General features: G+C 52.8%; 1 protein-coding gene and 1 long non-coding RNA gene across 3 annotated transcripts in view; both read left to right on the top strand.

Moving 5' to 3' along the window:
* Positions 1–424: 424 nt before the first annotated feature.
* klhl18 (kelch-like family member 18) lies at positions 425–11,340 on the top strand (the record flags this gene model as incomplete). 2 transcript variants are annotated; one of them, XM_083928473.1, is made up of 10 exons in its annotated part: positions 425–550; positions 1,318–1,448; positions 2,068–2,208; positions 3,002–3,200; positions 4,503–4,663; positions 5,579–5,715; positions 6,979–7,201; positions 8,112–8,216; positions 9,609–9,720; positions 9,933–11,340. In XM_083928473.1, the coding sequence occupies 10 exons, from the start codon at positions 425–427 to the stop codon at positions 10,317–10,319; spliced, it is 1,722 nt and encodes a 573-aa protein (XP_083784599.1). In that variant the 3' UTR covers positions 10,320–11,340. The 2 variants fall into 2 exon arrangements, with proteins under 2 accessions (XP_083784599.1, XP_083784600.1); XM_083928474.1 differs by lacking the exons at positions 1,318–1,448; positions 2,068–2,208 and having other exon boundaries at positions 468–550.
* Positions 11,341–15,025: 3,685 nt separating this feature from the next.
* The window catches only part of LOC310957665, a 1,115-nt gene continuing 847 nt past the window's right edge, over positions 15,026–15,293 (top strand). Inside the window, exon 1 of the long non-coding RNA XR_014593516.1 lies at positions 15,026–15,092. This is a non-coding gene — a long non-coding RNA (uncharacterized lncRNA). The remainder of the gene's footprint in view (positions 15,093–15,293) is intronic.

Below are 15,293 nucleotides of genomic sequence, written 5' to 3'. Positions count from 1 at the left end.
TAATTAATGTGTTTCAATTCAAATATTCAGATTAATAAAAACACATTTATGGATTAAAGGTGATTAATCTGAATTCTATTAATAAATGAACATCGATTCATATTCAGTTATTTTAAGATATTAAGGAATTATGTTGAGATATTAATTCATTGTTCTGTAATATTCATTTCTTTTAAGGTTTTAATTATTTTGAAATATTAATTAATTAATTGTTTTGTAATAATTTATTTTAATTATTATTTTGAGATATTAACATATTTGATATTTTTATTATTTTTAAATATTAATGATTAGTTTATTTTATTATTTATTAATTATTAGTTTGACATTTAAAATAATGTGTCAGAAAGTTTCTGCGCTTTTATTCTGAAGGCGCGTGCTCGGAGCGGAAGTGAGCTTTAATGTGGAGGGGCGGCTCGTGCTGATGATGGGAGACGTTGAAGAGCTCGAGGACTTAGTTCACTTCTCAGTGCACGACCTGCCGGCGCGAGGCTATGTCGTCATGGAGGAGATCCGACGTCAGGGGAAACTCTGTGACGTCACGCTCAAGGTAAAAACCACGGCGCTCGCGGCTGAAGTTAGCTGCTGCTAGGCTAACGGAAGCTAACGGGAGCTAACAGGCTAACAGAGGCTAACAGCGGATTATGATGACAGGTCCGTGACGTCATAGCGTTACACCGGAAACACCTGAGGAGCCCCCCCCCCCCGTCCTGTTGTCATGGTGATCAGACAGGTGGAAGGTGTTTCCGGTGTTTAAAAGAGAGACACACACACACTGAGACACACACACACTGAGACACACACACACACACACACTGAGACACACACACACACACACACACACACACACACACAGAGACACACACACACACACACACAGAGACACACACACAGACACACACACTCACACAGACTCACTGAGACACACACACACTAACACACATTGAGACACACACACACGCACACACACAAACACACACAGACACTAACACACACACGGTCTGGATGGCGGTCTGGATGACGGTCTGTGTGGCGGTCTGCGTGGCGGTCTGTGTGGCGGTCTGCGTGGCGGTCTGGATGGCGGTCTGCGTGGCGGTCTGCGTGCCGGTCTGCGTGGCGGCCTGTATGGCGGTCTGCGTGGCGGTCTGCGTGGCGGTCTGTGTGGCGGTCTGCGTGGCGGTCTGCGTGGCGGTCTGTGTGGCGGTCTGCGTGGCGTCTGCGTGGCGTCTGCGTGGCGGCCTGGAGGGCGGTCTGCGTGGCGGTCTGCGTGGCGTCTGCGTGGCGGTCTCTACACTAACGTGCTCTTGTCGTCTGCAGGTCGGGGGTCATAAGTTCAGCGCTCACCGGATCGTCCTCGCCGCCTCCATCCCGTACTTCCACGCCATGTTCACCAACGACATGGTCGAGTGCAAGCAGGACGAGATCCTGATGCAGGGCATGGACCCCAGGTAACCCGAGACCTGATCCCAGACCAGACCAGTGTGTCCCCAGACCAGTGTGATCCCAGACCAGTGTGATCCCAGACCAGACCAGTGTGATCCCAGACCAGTGTGATCCCAGACCAGACCAGTGTGATCCCAGACCAGTGTGATCCCAGACCAGTGTGATCCCAGACCAGACCAGTGTGACCCCAGACCAGTGTGATCCCAGACCAGTATGATCCCAGACCAGTGTGACCCCAGACCAGTATGATCCCAGACCAGTATGATCCCAGACCAGTGTGACCCCAGACCAGTGTGATCCCAGACCAGTATGATCCCAGACCAGTATGACCCCAGACCAGTGTGACCACAGACCAGTATGATCCCAGATCAGTGTGACCCCAGACCAGTGTGACCCCAGACCAGTGTGACCCCAGACCAGACCAGACCAGTGTGACCCCAGACCAGCATGACCCCAGACCAGTGTGACCCCAGACCAGACCAGTGTGACCCCAGACCAGTGTGACCCCAGACCAGTGTGACCCCAGACCAGTGTGATCCCAGACCAGTGTGACCCCAGACCAGTGTGATCCCAGACCCTGATGCCCCCCCCCCCCTGTGATCCCCCCCCCCCGTGTCCTCTCAGCGCTCTGGAGGCTCTGATCAACTTTGCGTACAGCGGCCATGTTGCCATCGACCAGCAGAACGTCCAGTCGCTGCTGATCGGCTCCAGTTTCCTGCAGCTGCAGAAGGTGAAGGACGCGTGCTGCTCCTTCCTGCAGGAGAGGTGAGCGCCATGCAGCCCACCGCACACGCCACCGCACACGCCACCGCACACGCCACGCCACACGCCACGCCACCGCACACGCCACGCCACCGCACACGCCACGCCACACGCCACCGCACACGCCACCGCACACGCCACGCCACCGCACACGCCACCGCACACGCCACACGCCACCGCACACGCCACCGCACACGCCACCGCACACGCCACCGCACACGCCACGCCACACGCCACGCCACACGCCACGCCACACGCACTGCACTCTGCCTGCCTGTCTCACCCTCTCCCTGCCTGTCTCACCCTCTCCCTGCCTGTCTCACCCTCTGCCTGCCTGTCTCACCCTCTGCCTGTCTCACCCTCTGCCTGTCTGTCTCTCCAGGCTGCACCCTAAGAACTGCCTGTCTCACCCTCTGCCTGCCTGTCTGTCTCTCCAGGCTGCACCCTAAGAACTGCCTGTCTCACCCTCTGCCTGCCTGTCTCACCCTCTGCCTGCCTGTCTCACCCTCTGCCTGTCTCACCCTCTCCAGGCTGCACCCTAAGAACTGCCTGTCTCACCCTCTGCCTGTCTGTCTCACCCTCTGCCTGTCTGTCTCTCCAGGCTGCACCCTAAGAACTGCCTGTCTCACCCTCTGCCTGCCTGTCTCACCCTCTGCCTGTCTCACCCTCTCCAGGCTGCACCCTAAGAACTGCCTGTCTCACCCTCTGCCTGTCTGTCTCACCCTCTGCCTGTCTGTCTCTCCAGGCTGCACCCTAAGAACTGCCTGTCTCACCCTCTGCCTGTCTGTCTCTCCAGGCTGCACCCTAAGAACTGCCTGGGCGTGCGTCAGTTCGCAGAGACCATGATGTGCACGACTCTGTACGACTCAGCGAGCAGCTTCCTGCATCAGCACTTTGTGGAGGCGTCGGCGTCCGACGAGTTCCTGGGCCTGAGGCCGGAGGAGCTGCTGGAGCTGGTGGGCTGCGACGAGCTGCACGTCAAGGCCGAGGAGCAGGTGAGTCGCACCTGAGCGTGTAACCTGTCCTACCTGTGCAGGTGTTAACCTGTCTCACCTGTGCAGGTGTTAACCTGTCTCACCTGTGCAGGTGTGTGTAACCTGTCGTACCTGTGCAGGTGTGTGTAACGTGTCTCACCTGTGCAGGTGTGTGTAACCTGTCTCACCTGCGCAGGTGTATGTGTAACCTGTCTCACCTGTGCAGGTGTGTGTGTAACCTGTCTCACCTGTGCAGGTGTGTGTAACCTGTCTCACCTGTGCAGGTGTGTGTGTAACCTGTCTCACCTGTGCAGGTGTGTGTGTAACCTGTCGTACCTGTGCAGGTGTGTGTAACGTGTCTCACCTGTGCAGGTGTTAACCTGTCTCACCTGTGCAGGTGTGTGTAACGTGTCTCACCTGTGCAGGTGTGTGTGTAACGTGTCTCACCTGTGCAGGTGTGTGTGTAACCTGTCTCACCTGTGCAGGTGTGTGTAACCTGTCGTACCTGTGCAGGTGTGTGTAACCTGTCTCACCTGTGCAGGTGTGTGTGTAACGTGTCTCACCTGTGCAGGTGTGTGTGTAACCTGTCTCACCTGTGCAGGTGTGTGTGTAACGTGTCTCACCTGTGCAGGTGTGTGTAACCTGTCTCACCTGTGCAGGTGTGTGTGTAACGTGTCTCCCCTGTGCAGGTGTGTGTGTAACCTGTCTCACCTGTGCAGGTGTGTGTAACGTGTCTCACCTGTGCAGGTGTGTGTAACCTGTCTCACCTGTGCAGGTGTGTGTAACCTGTCTCACCTGTGCAGGTGTGTGTGTAACCTGTCTCACCTGTGCAGGTGTGTGTGTAACCTGTCTCACCTGTGCAGGTGTGTGTGTAACGTGTCTCCCCTGTGCAGGTGTGTGTGTAACCTGTCTCCCCTGTGCAGGTGTGTGTGTAACCTGTCTCCCCTGTGCAGGTGTGTGTGTAACCTGTCTCACCTGTGCAGGTTTGTGTAACGTGTGTCACCTGTGCAGGTGTGTAACGTGTGTCACCTGTGCAGGTGTGTGTGTAACGTGTCTCACCTGTGCAGGTGTGTAACGTGTGTCACCTGTGCAGGTGTGTGTAACGTGTCTCACCTGTGCAGGTGTGTGTGTAACCTGTCTCCCCTGTGCAGGTGTGTGTGTAACCTGTCTCACCTGTGCAGGTGTGTAACCTGTCGTACCTGTGCAGGTGTGTGTGTAACCTGTCTCACCTGTGCAGGTGTGTGTGTAACGTGTCTCACCTGTGCAGGTGTGTGTAACCTGTCTCACCTGTGCAGGTGTGTGTAACGTGTGTCACCTGTGCAGGTGTTCGAGGCGGTGCTGGCCTGGGTGAACCATGACAGGGACCTGAGGGAGTCCCTGCTCCCAGAGCTGCTGTCAAAGATCCGACTTCCTCTGTGTCGTCCTCAGTTCCTGTCCGACCGAGTCCAGCAGGACGAGCTGGTGCGCTGCTGCCACAGGTGCAGGTGAGACCCAGCACCTGTCTGTCTCTCTCACCTGTCTGTCTCTCTCACCTGTCTCTGTCTCTGTCACCTGTCTGTCTCTCACCTGTCTGTCTCTCACCTGTCTGTCTCTCACCTGTCTGTCTCTCTCACCTGTCTGTCTCTCACCTGTCTGTCTCTCTCACCTGTCTGTCTCTCACCTGTCTGTCTCTCTCACCTGTCTGTGTCTCTCACCTGTCTGTGTCTCTCACCTGTCTGTCTCTCACCTGTCTGTCTCTCTCACCTGTCTCTGTCTCTGTCACCTGTCTGTCTCTCACCTGTCTGTCTCTCACCTGTCTGTCTCTCACCTGTCTGTCTCTCTCACCTGTCTGTCTCTCACCTGTCTGTCTCTCTCACCTGTCTGTCTCTCACCTGTCTGTCTCTCTCACCTGTCTGTGTCTCTCACCTGTCTGTGTCTCTCACCTGTCTGTCTCTCACCTGTCTGTCTCTCTCACCTGTCTGTCTCTCACCTGTCTGTCTCTCTCACCTGTCTGTCTCTCACCTGTCTGTCTCTCTCACCTGTCTGTCCCTCTCACCTGTCTGTGTCTCTCTCACCTGTCTGTCTCTCACCTGTCTGTCTCTCTCTCTCACCTGTCTCTCTCTCTCACCTGTCTGTCTCTCACCTGTCTGTGTCTCTCTCACCTGTCTGTCTTTCTCACCTGTCTGTCTCTCTCACCTGTCTGTCTCTCACCTGTCTGTCTCTCTCACCTGTCTGTCTCTCTCACCTGTCTGTGTCTCTCACCTGTCTGTCCCTCTCACCTGTCTGTCTCTCTCACCTGTCTGTCTCTCACCTGTCTGTCTCTCACCTGTCTGTCTCTCTCACCTGTCTGTCTGTCTCTCACCTGTCTGTCTCTCACCTGTCTGTCTCTCACCTGTCTGTCTCTCACCTGTCTGTCTCAGAGACCTGGTGGATGAGGCCAAAGACTTCCACCTGATGCCGGAGCGTCGTCCTCACCTGCCGACCTTCAAGATGAGACAGAGAAGCTGCACGACCATCACAGGCCTCATCTACGCTGTGGGAGGCCTCAACAGCTCAGGTACACCTGCCCGTCTGTCTGTCTGACCGCACCTGTCTGTCTGTCTGTCTGACCACACCTGTCTGTCTGTCTGTCTGACCACACACCTGCCCGTCTGTCTGTCTGACCACACACCTGTCTGTCTGTCTGTCTGACCACACACCTGCCCGTCTGTCTGTCTGACCGCACCTGTCTGTCTGTCTGTCTGACCACACCTGTCTGTCTGTCTGTCTGACCACACACCTGCCCGTCTGTCTGTCTGACCACACACCTGCCCGTCTGTCTGACCACACACCTGCCCGTCTGTCTGTCTGACCGCACCTGTCTGTCTGTCTGACCACACACCTGTCTGTCTGTCTGACCACACACCTGTCTGTCTGTCTGACCGCACCTGCCTGTCTGTCTGTCTGACCACACACCTGCCAGTCTGTCTGTCTGACCGCACCTGTCTGTCTGTCTGACCACACACCTGTCTGTCTGTCTGTCTGACCACACACCTGTCTGTCTGTCTGTCTGTCTGTCTGACCACACACCTGCCTGTCTGTCTGTCTGACCGTACCTGTCTGTCTGTCTGTCTGACCACACACCTGTCTGTCTGTCTGTCTGACCACACACCTGTCTGTCTGTCTGACCACACACCTGTATGTCTGTCTGTCTGACCACACACCTGCCTGTCTGTCTGTCTGTCTGACCACACCTGTCTGTCTGTCTGACCACACACCTGCCCGTCTGTCTGTCTGACCACACCTGTCCGTCTGTCTGACCACACACCTGCCCGTCTGTCTGACCACACACCTGCCCGTCTGTCTGACCACACACCTGCCCGTCTGTCTGACCACACACCTGCCCGTCTGTCTTTCTGACCGCACCTGTCTGTCTGTCTGACCACTGACCTGTCTGTCTGTCTGACCACACACCTGCCCGTCTGTCTGTCTGACCGCACCTGTCTGTCTGTCTGACCACACACCTGCCTGTCTGTCTGTCTGACCACACACCTGTCTGTCTGTGTGACCACACACCTGTCTGTCTGTCTGACCACACACCTGTCTGTCTGTCTGTCTGACCACACACCTGCCTGTCTGTCTGTCTGACCACACCTGTCTGTCTGTCTGTCTGACCACACCTGTCTGTCTGTCTGGCCACACCTGTCTGTTTGTGACAACTCACCTGTCTGTCTGTGGTGTGATGACCACACCTGTCTGTCTGACCACACACCTGTCTGTGTGTGGTGTGATGTCACTGCTGTCGTGTGATTGGTCCCCAGCTCACAGTGTCTGTTTGCAGGTGACTCCTTAAATGTGGTCGAAGTGTTTGATCCAATCGGGAACTTCTGGGAGCGCTGTCAGCCAATGAGGACGGCTCGCAGCAGAGTGGGCGTGGCAGTCGTTAACGGGCTGCTGTACGCCATTGGTGGATACGACGGCCAATCACGACTCAGCACGGTGGAGGTTTACAACCCGGAGACAGACAGCTGGACACGGGTGTCGAGCATGAACAGCCAACGCAGGTGAGTCCTCTGATCAATACACTGATCAATACTCTGATCAATACTCTGATCAATACTCTGATCAATACTCTGATCACTACTCTGATCAATACTCTGATCAATACTCTGATCAATACTGTGATCACTACTCTGATCAATACTGTGATCAATACTCTGATCAATACTGTGATCAATACTGTGATCAATACTGTGATCAATACTCTGATCAATACTGTGATCAATACTCTGATCAATACTGTGATCAATACTCTGATCAATACACTGATCAATACTGTGATCAATACTCTGATCAATACTGTGATCAATACTCTGATCAATACTCTGATCACTGATCAATACTCTGATCAATACTCTGATCAATACTCTGATCAATACTCTGATCAATACTGTGATCAATACTCTGATCAATACTCTGATCAATACTCTGATCAATACTCTGATCACTGATCAATACTCTGATCAATACACTGATCAATACTGTGATCAATACTCTGATCAATACTCTGATCACTGATCAATACTGTGATCAATACTGTGATCAATACTGTGATCAATACTCTGATCACTGATCAATACACTGATCAATACTCTGATCAATACTCTGATCACTACTCTGATCACTGATCAATACTGTGATCAATACTCTGATCAATACTGTGATCAATACTCTGATCAATACTCTGATCACTGATCAATACTCTGATCAATACACTGATCAATACTGTGATCAATACTCTGATCAATACTCTGATCACTGATCAATACTCTGATCAATACTGTTATCAATACTGTTATCAATACTGTGATCAATACTGTGATCAATACTGTGATCAATACTGTGATCACTACTGTGATCTCTGATCAATACTCTGATCAATAATCAATAACCCGTGTGTGTTGTCGTCCTCAGCGCCATGGGAACGGTCGTGGTTGACGGACACATCTACGTCTGTGGAGGCTACGACGGGAAATCCTCCCTGAACTCTGTGGAGTGTTACTCTCCAGAGACAGACAGGTGAGAGACAGACAGGTGAGAGACAGACAGGTGAGAGACAGACAGGTGAGAGGCAGACAGGTGAGAGACAGACAGGTGAGAGACAGACAGGTGAGAGACAGGTGAGAGACAGACAGGTGAGAGACAGACAGGTGAGAGACAGACAGGTGAGAGGCAGACAGGTGAGAGACAGACAGGTGAGAGGCAGACAGGTGAGAGACAGACAGGTGAGAGGCAGACAGGTGAGAGACAGACAGGTGAGAGACAGACAGGTGAGAGACAGACAGGTGAGAGGCAGACAGGTGAGAGGCAGACAGGTGAGAGACAGACAGGTGAGAGACAGACAGGTGAGAGGCAGGCAGGTGAGAGACAGACAGGTGAGAGGCAGACAGGTGAGAGGCAGACAGGGGAGAGGCAGGCAGGTGAGAGGCAGACAGGTGAGAGACAGACAGGTGAGAGACAGACAGACAAGTGAGAGACAGACAGGTGAGACCGACAGGTGAGAGACAGACAGACAGGTGAGAGACAGACAGGTGAGAGAGAGACAGGTGAGAGAGACAGACAGGTGAGAGACAGACAGACAGGTGAGAGAGACAGACAGGTGAGAGACAGACAGGTGAGAGGCAGACAGGTGAGACGCAGACAGGTGAGAGGCAGACAGGTGAGAGGCAGACAGGGGAGAGGCAGGCAGGTGAGAGACAGACAGGTGAGAGACAGACAGGTGAGAGACAGACAGGTGAGAGACAGACAGGTGAGAGGCAGACAGGTAAGAGAGACAGACAGGTAAGAGAGACAGACAGGTGAGAGACAGACAGGTGAGAGGCAGACAGGTGAGAGACAGACAGGTGAGACGCAGACAGGTGAGAGACAGACAGGTGAGACGCAGACAGGTGAGAGGCAGACAGGTGAGAGGCAGACAGGTGAGAGACAGACAGGAGAGACACAGACAGGTGAGAGACAGACAGGTGAGAGAGAGACAGACAGACATGTGAGAGACAGACAGGTGAGAGACAGACAGGTGAGTCTCAGGTGTGACAGACAGGTGAGTCTCAGGTGTGAGACAGTCAGTCAGACAGACAGACAGGTGAGTCTCAGGTGTGTCAGACAGACAGGTGAGTCTGAGGTGAGACAGACAGACAGACAGGTGAGTCTCAGGTGTGTGAGACAGTCAGACAGACAGGTGAGTCTCAGGTGAGACAGACAGACAGGTGAGTCTCAGGTGAGACAGACAGACAGGTGAGTCTCAGGTGAGACAGTCAGACAGACAGGTGAGTCTGAGGTGTGTGAGACAGTCAGACAGACAGGTGAGTCTCAGGTGTGTGAGACAGTCAGACAGACAGGTGTGCTGTGAGAGACAGACAGGTGAGTCTCAGGTGAGACAGTCAGACAGACAGGTGTGCTGTGTGTCCTCAGGTGGCTCGTGGTGACGGAGATGAGCTCCAGCCGCAGCGCTGCAGGTGTGACCGTGTTCGACGGGCGCGTCTTCGTCTCCGGCGGCCATGACGGTTTACAGATCTTCAACACGGTCCGTCTGACCCCCCCCCCACTCTGAACCCCCCCCCCACTCTAACCCCCCCCCACTCTGACCCCCCCCCCACACTCTGCCCCCCCCCCCACTCTGAACCCCCCCCCCCCCCGTGATTATACATCTATATATAATATAATAATTAACATATTTAATAAAACATGGCGTGCCCGGTGTAACGCCGCCCCCCCCCCCCCCCCCCCCCCCTGCAGGTGGAGTACTACAACCACCACACCAACCGGTGGCACCCCGCGGCGCCCATGATGAACAAGCGCTGTCGTCACGGCGCGGCGGCCCTGGGCAGCCACATGTACGTGGTGGGGGGGTACGACGGCTCGGGCTTCCTGAGCGGCGCGGAGGTGTACAGCTCGGCGGCGGCGCAGTGGAGCGTCCTGGTGGCCTTGAACACGCGGCGCAGCAGAGTGTCGCTGGTGTCCACGACAGGGCGCCTGTACGCCGTGGGCGGCTACGACGGGCAGTCCAACCTCAGCTCCGTGGAGATGTACAACCCCGACACGGACCGCTGGACCTTCATGGCCCCCATGGTCAGTCACGAGGGGGGGGTCGGCGTGGGCTGCGTGCCGCTGCAGCCGGCCTAGACCCGCCCGGCCCCGGGGCCAGGATGCGTTACTGCCGGCCGCGGGCGGGGAGGCGGCGCCCTCCGCTGGCGTTCGCTGAGCTTTATCGGTACGACGGGCGGGCTCAGACCTGCACACTGACGCCGAGCCCGCGGGATTCTGGGTAAAAACTTTAGAGCTAGCTTGCGGAGGCTAGCTGCTAGCATGGTGCTGTTAGCGAGCGAGTGGCCTGATGGTGTTAGTGTTGATTTCTACTTTAACAGGAAGTTCCTCTAAAGCTGCTGAACGGAGACGCCGCTCCGACTGTTGTCACTGGACTCTTCTCATTGGTCGGCGGCGGCGAGCGCGTGACTGACAGGAAGTGGAGCTGCAGACCCACGAAGAAGAAACTTTTAAATTAAAAACCTCCTGCAGTGACTTCCTGTGTTTCTGTCAACTTCCTGTTCCTCCTCATTTACACTGTTGACTGCTGCTTTCACTCCGTCGCCCTGACGACCACCCTGACAACCGCCCTGACGACCGCCCTGACAACCACCCCGACAACCTCCCTGACAACCGCCCTGACAACCACCCTGACAACCACCCTGACAACCGTCCTGACAACCGCCCTGGCGACCACGTTTACCAGAAGAGTAAAATGTTGAGACGCTGGTGGTTCAGCGCGGTGAACACGGTTAAATCTGTGCTCATGTTCACGTGGGAGGAAGCTGCTTCAGCCTCTGTGGGTGTGATCTGAACAGCACCCACGGCGTGACGGTGGCGTGACGGTGACGTGGTCCAGACATGATACGTGATCGAACACACGGGCAGCAGCCGTGCTTCAGCGTTCCTGTGGATGTGACCTCGTGTGTGTGTGTCTGTTTACAGCCGTGAGTCTGATCCTGGGGTGAAACGTCACGGGCAGCGGCGCTCGCAGGTGTGACCGCTAATGTTAGCTGCTAACATTAGCCGCTAATGTTAGCCTCTAGAGACAACAGCCACCTGTCAATCAAAGCAGCCACGCCCTTAATGATGTGTGTGTGTGTGTGTGTGTCTTCGTCCTGCTGAATGTCTATTACAGACCATAATTACCTGTTGTCATGTTACCATGGTTACCGTGTCCTGAGCGATGAGCTGAATAAACAGAGTTTACTTCATAATGATGATGATTATTATTATGATATACATATAAAATGGATCCTGTGAGTTTTTTCTCTGTAAACTGGAGATAAGCAGGTCTGGACTTGGTTAGTGTTGGTCCAGTCCAGCCTGGTCCTGGTCCTGGTCCAGGTCCTGGTCCAGTGGTTGGAGTCCCAGGAGGACGTGTGTGAACAGTTGTTCTTTGAGGTTGGGTCGTTGGATGAAGGGATGAAAGGGCAGCATTGTAAACTGGAGAAGTGGAGTCTCAGACCTCCTCCTCTGGTTAGCCAGGGTCCAGTCCAGCCTGGTCCTGGTCCTGGTCCAGTCCAGCCTGGTCCTGGTCCTGGTCCAGTCCAGCCTGGTCCTGGTCCTGGTCCTGGTCCAGTCCAGCCTGGTCCTGGTCCTGGTCCTGGTCCAGTCCAGCCTGGTCCTGGTCCTGGTCCTGGTCCAGTCCAGCCTGGTCCTGGTCCAGGCTTTCTCCTTGAGGTGTAAGTGGGCAGCATGAATATTATGTTTCATCAGGTCACACACACCTGGAGCGGTGCGTTCAGGGCGCTCGTATCTCCCAGCTGTGTGTGGGTTCATTCATGGTGTAACGGTGCGTTCAGGGACCTCGTATCTTCCAGCTGTGTGTGGGTTCATTCATGGTGTAACGGTGCGTTCAGGGGCCTCGTATCTCCCAGCTGTGTGTGGTTCATTAATGGTGTAACGATGCGTTCAGGGGCCTCGTATCTCCCAGCTGTGTGTGTGTGGTTCATTCATCGTGTAACGGTGCGTTCAGGGGCCCTCCTATCTCCCAGCTGTGTGTGGTTCATTCATTGTGTAACGGTGCGTTCAGGGACCTCGTATCTCCCAGCTGTGTGTGTGTGGTTCATTCATCATGTAACGGTGCATTCAGGGGCCCTCGTATCTCCCAGCTGTGTGTGTGTGGGTTCATTCATCATGTAACGGTGCGTTCAGGGGCCATCGTATCTCTCAGCTGTGTGTGTGTGGGTTCATTCATCGTGTAACGGTGCGTTCAGGGCCCTCGTATTTCCCAGCTGTGTGGTTCATTGTGTAATGGTGCGTTCAGGGACTCTCGTATCTCCCCGCTGTGTGTGTGGATTCATTGATGGTGTAACGGTGCGTTCAGGGACCCTCGTATCTCCCAGCTGTGTGTGGGTTCATTCATGGTGTAACGGTGCGTTCAGGGACCCTCGTATCTCCCAGCTGTGTGTGTGTGGTTCATTCATCGTGTAACGGTGCGTTCAGGGACCCTCGTATCTCCCAGCTGTGTGTGGTTCATTCATCCTGTAACGGTGCGTTCAGGGGCCCTCGTATCTCCCAGCTGTGTGTGTGTGGTTCATTCATCGTGTAATGATGCGTTCAGGGACCTCGTATCTCCCAGCTGTGTGTGTGTGGTTCATTCATGGTGTAACGGTGCGTTCAGGGACCTGTGTGTGTGTGGTTCATTCATCGTGTAATGATGCGTTCAGGGGCCCTCGTATCTCCCAGCTGTGTGTGGTTCATTCATCGTGTAACGGTGCGTTCAGGGACCCTCGTATCTCCCAGCTGTGTTTGTGTGGGTTCATTCATCGTGTAACGGTGCGTTCAGGGACCCTCGTATCTCCCAGCTGTGTCTGTGTGGGTTCATTCATCGTGTAACGGTGCGTTCAGGGACCCTCGTATCTCCCAGCTGTGTCTGTGTGGGTTCATTCATCGTGTAACGGTGCGTTCAGGGGCCCTCGTATCTCCCAGCTGTGTTGGTTCATTCATCGTGTAACGGTGCGTTCAGGGACCCTCGTATCTCCCAGCTGTGTGTGTGTGGGTTCATTCATCATGTAACGGTGCATTCAGGGGCCCTCGTATCTCCCAGCTGTGTTTGTGTGGGTTCATTCATCATGTAACGGTGCGTTCAGGGACCCTCGTATCTCCCAGCTGTGTGTGTGTGGGTTCATTCATCATGTAACGGTGCATTCAGGGACCCTCGTATCTCCCAGCTGTGTGGGTTCATTCATGGTGTAACGGTGCGTTCAGGGACCCTCGTATCTCCCAGCTGTGTGGGTTCATTCATTGTGTAAAGTTCGTTCTTTAGAAATAAACGTTTATTTTATTTATTCTCAAAACACCAAAATCACTTCTCACAGTAAGTTCTGGTCCAGCAGCATCTGTGGTCCCGGGTCTCAGTTCAGACCGGTCCAGAACCAGAACCTCCACAGTCTGAGGGCCCCGGGGACCGGGTCAGGTGGGTCCTCAGGAGACACGGCACCTCACACCAGCAGAACCACGTCAGCGCTGACTCCTGGTCCAGCAGGACCGGGTCCACCTCAGAGTCCACGCGCTCCAGCCTGGGACCCCTGTGCTGCAGGTCCTGGAGGTCCCGCAGGTCCTGGAGCGTCGGTCCTGGAGTCTGGAGGGGCAGAGGCGCCCGTCGCCCCCTCAGCCTCTGGAAACAGACCCTCACACCTGCACAGGGATTTAATCTTAATGTTCAGTCACTGAAAATCTACAAGAAATGATATCACGTGAGTAATAATCCAGATTATCTATGATCCAGATTATCTGTGATCCAGATTATCTGTGATCCAGATTATCTATAATCCAGATTATCTATAATCCAGATTATCTATGATCCAGATTATCTATGATCCAGATCATCTATAATCCAGATCATCTATAATCCAGATTATCTATGATCCAGATTATCTATAATCCAGATTATCTATAATCCAGATCATCTGTAATCCAGATTAGCTGTAATCCAGACTATCTAATCCAGATTATCTGTAATCCAGATTAGCTGTAATCCAGACTATCTGTAATCCAGATTATCTATAATCCAGATTATCTGTAATCCTGATTATCTATAATCCAGATTATCTGTAATCCAGATTATCTATAATCCAGATTATCTATAATCCAGAGTATCTATAATCCAGATTATCTGTAATCCAGATTATATGTAATCCAGATTATCTGTAATCCATATTATCTATAATCCAGATTATCTATAATCCAGACTATCTAATCCAGATTATCTGTAATCCAGATTATCTATAATCCAGATTATCTATAATCCAGACTTTCTAATCCAGATTATCTGTAATCCAGATTATCTATAATCCAGATTATAGATAATCCAGACTATCTAATCCAGATTATCTATAATCCAGATTATAGATAATCCAGACTATCTAATCCAGATTATCTATAATCCAGATTATCTGTAATCCAGATTATCTGTAATCCAGATTATCTATGATCCAGATTATCTGTAATCCAGATTATCTATAATCCAGATTATCTGTAATCCAGATTATCTGTAATCCAGACTATCTGTAATCCAGAGTATCTATAATCCAGATTATCTGTAATCCAGATTATATGTAATCCAGATTATCAATAATCCAGATTATCTGTAATCCAGATTATCTGTAATCCTGGGCCCAGTATTTCAAAATTTGTAATCTGGATCAGAATAATCCGGATAATGAAATCCTCCTTTTCTCAGTCATGGATCACGGTGATCCTGCTGACTTTATCTGAGTATTTCAAAACACAGGCAGGTCGGATCACGGTGATCCCTACCTGGCCGGATACGGATTTCCCAATCTCAAGTCTCCGCCTCCGGGATCTGAAACATGGTGGACTACTTCATGAAAGGAGTAGCAGAGAGCCGACTTTCACGTCAAAAGTGTAAGTTAACCGTCGTCTATTGTGTAGCGGTTTTAATACCATACGAACGGCCATCAACACATCATGCAAGCCAACTATTTGAATTGTCACCTTATTAAAAGCAGGCCGTGGCGATCTCTAATTGAGACGCGGCCGTGCTAACGGGAGCTAACGCGGCTCCATTGACTTGTGTGTTAAGCAGCTAGCGGGCTATCATTAGCG

The sequence above is a fragment of the Echiichthys vipera genome (genome assembly GCF_963691815.1).
Source record: "Echiichthys vipera genome assembly, chromosome: 15".
NCBI classification, from domain to species: Eukaryota; Metazoa; Chordata; class Actinopteri; order Perciformes; family Trachinidae; genus Echiichthys; species Echiichthys vipera.
The sequence above is the reverse complement of the archived record's forward strand: the minus strand, read 5'-3'. Positions and strand labels throughout refer to the sequence as shown.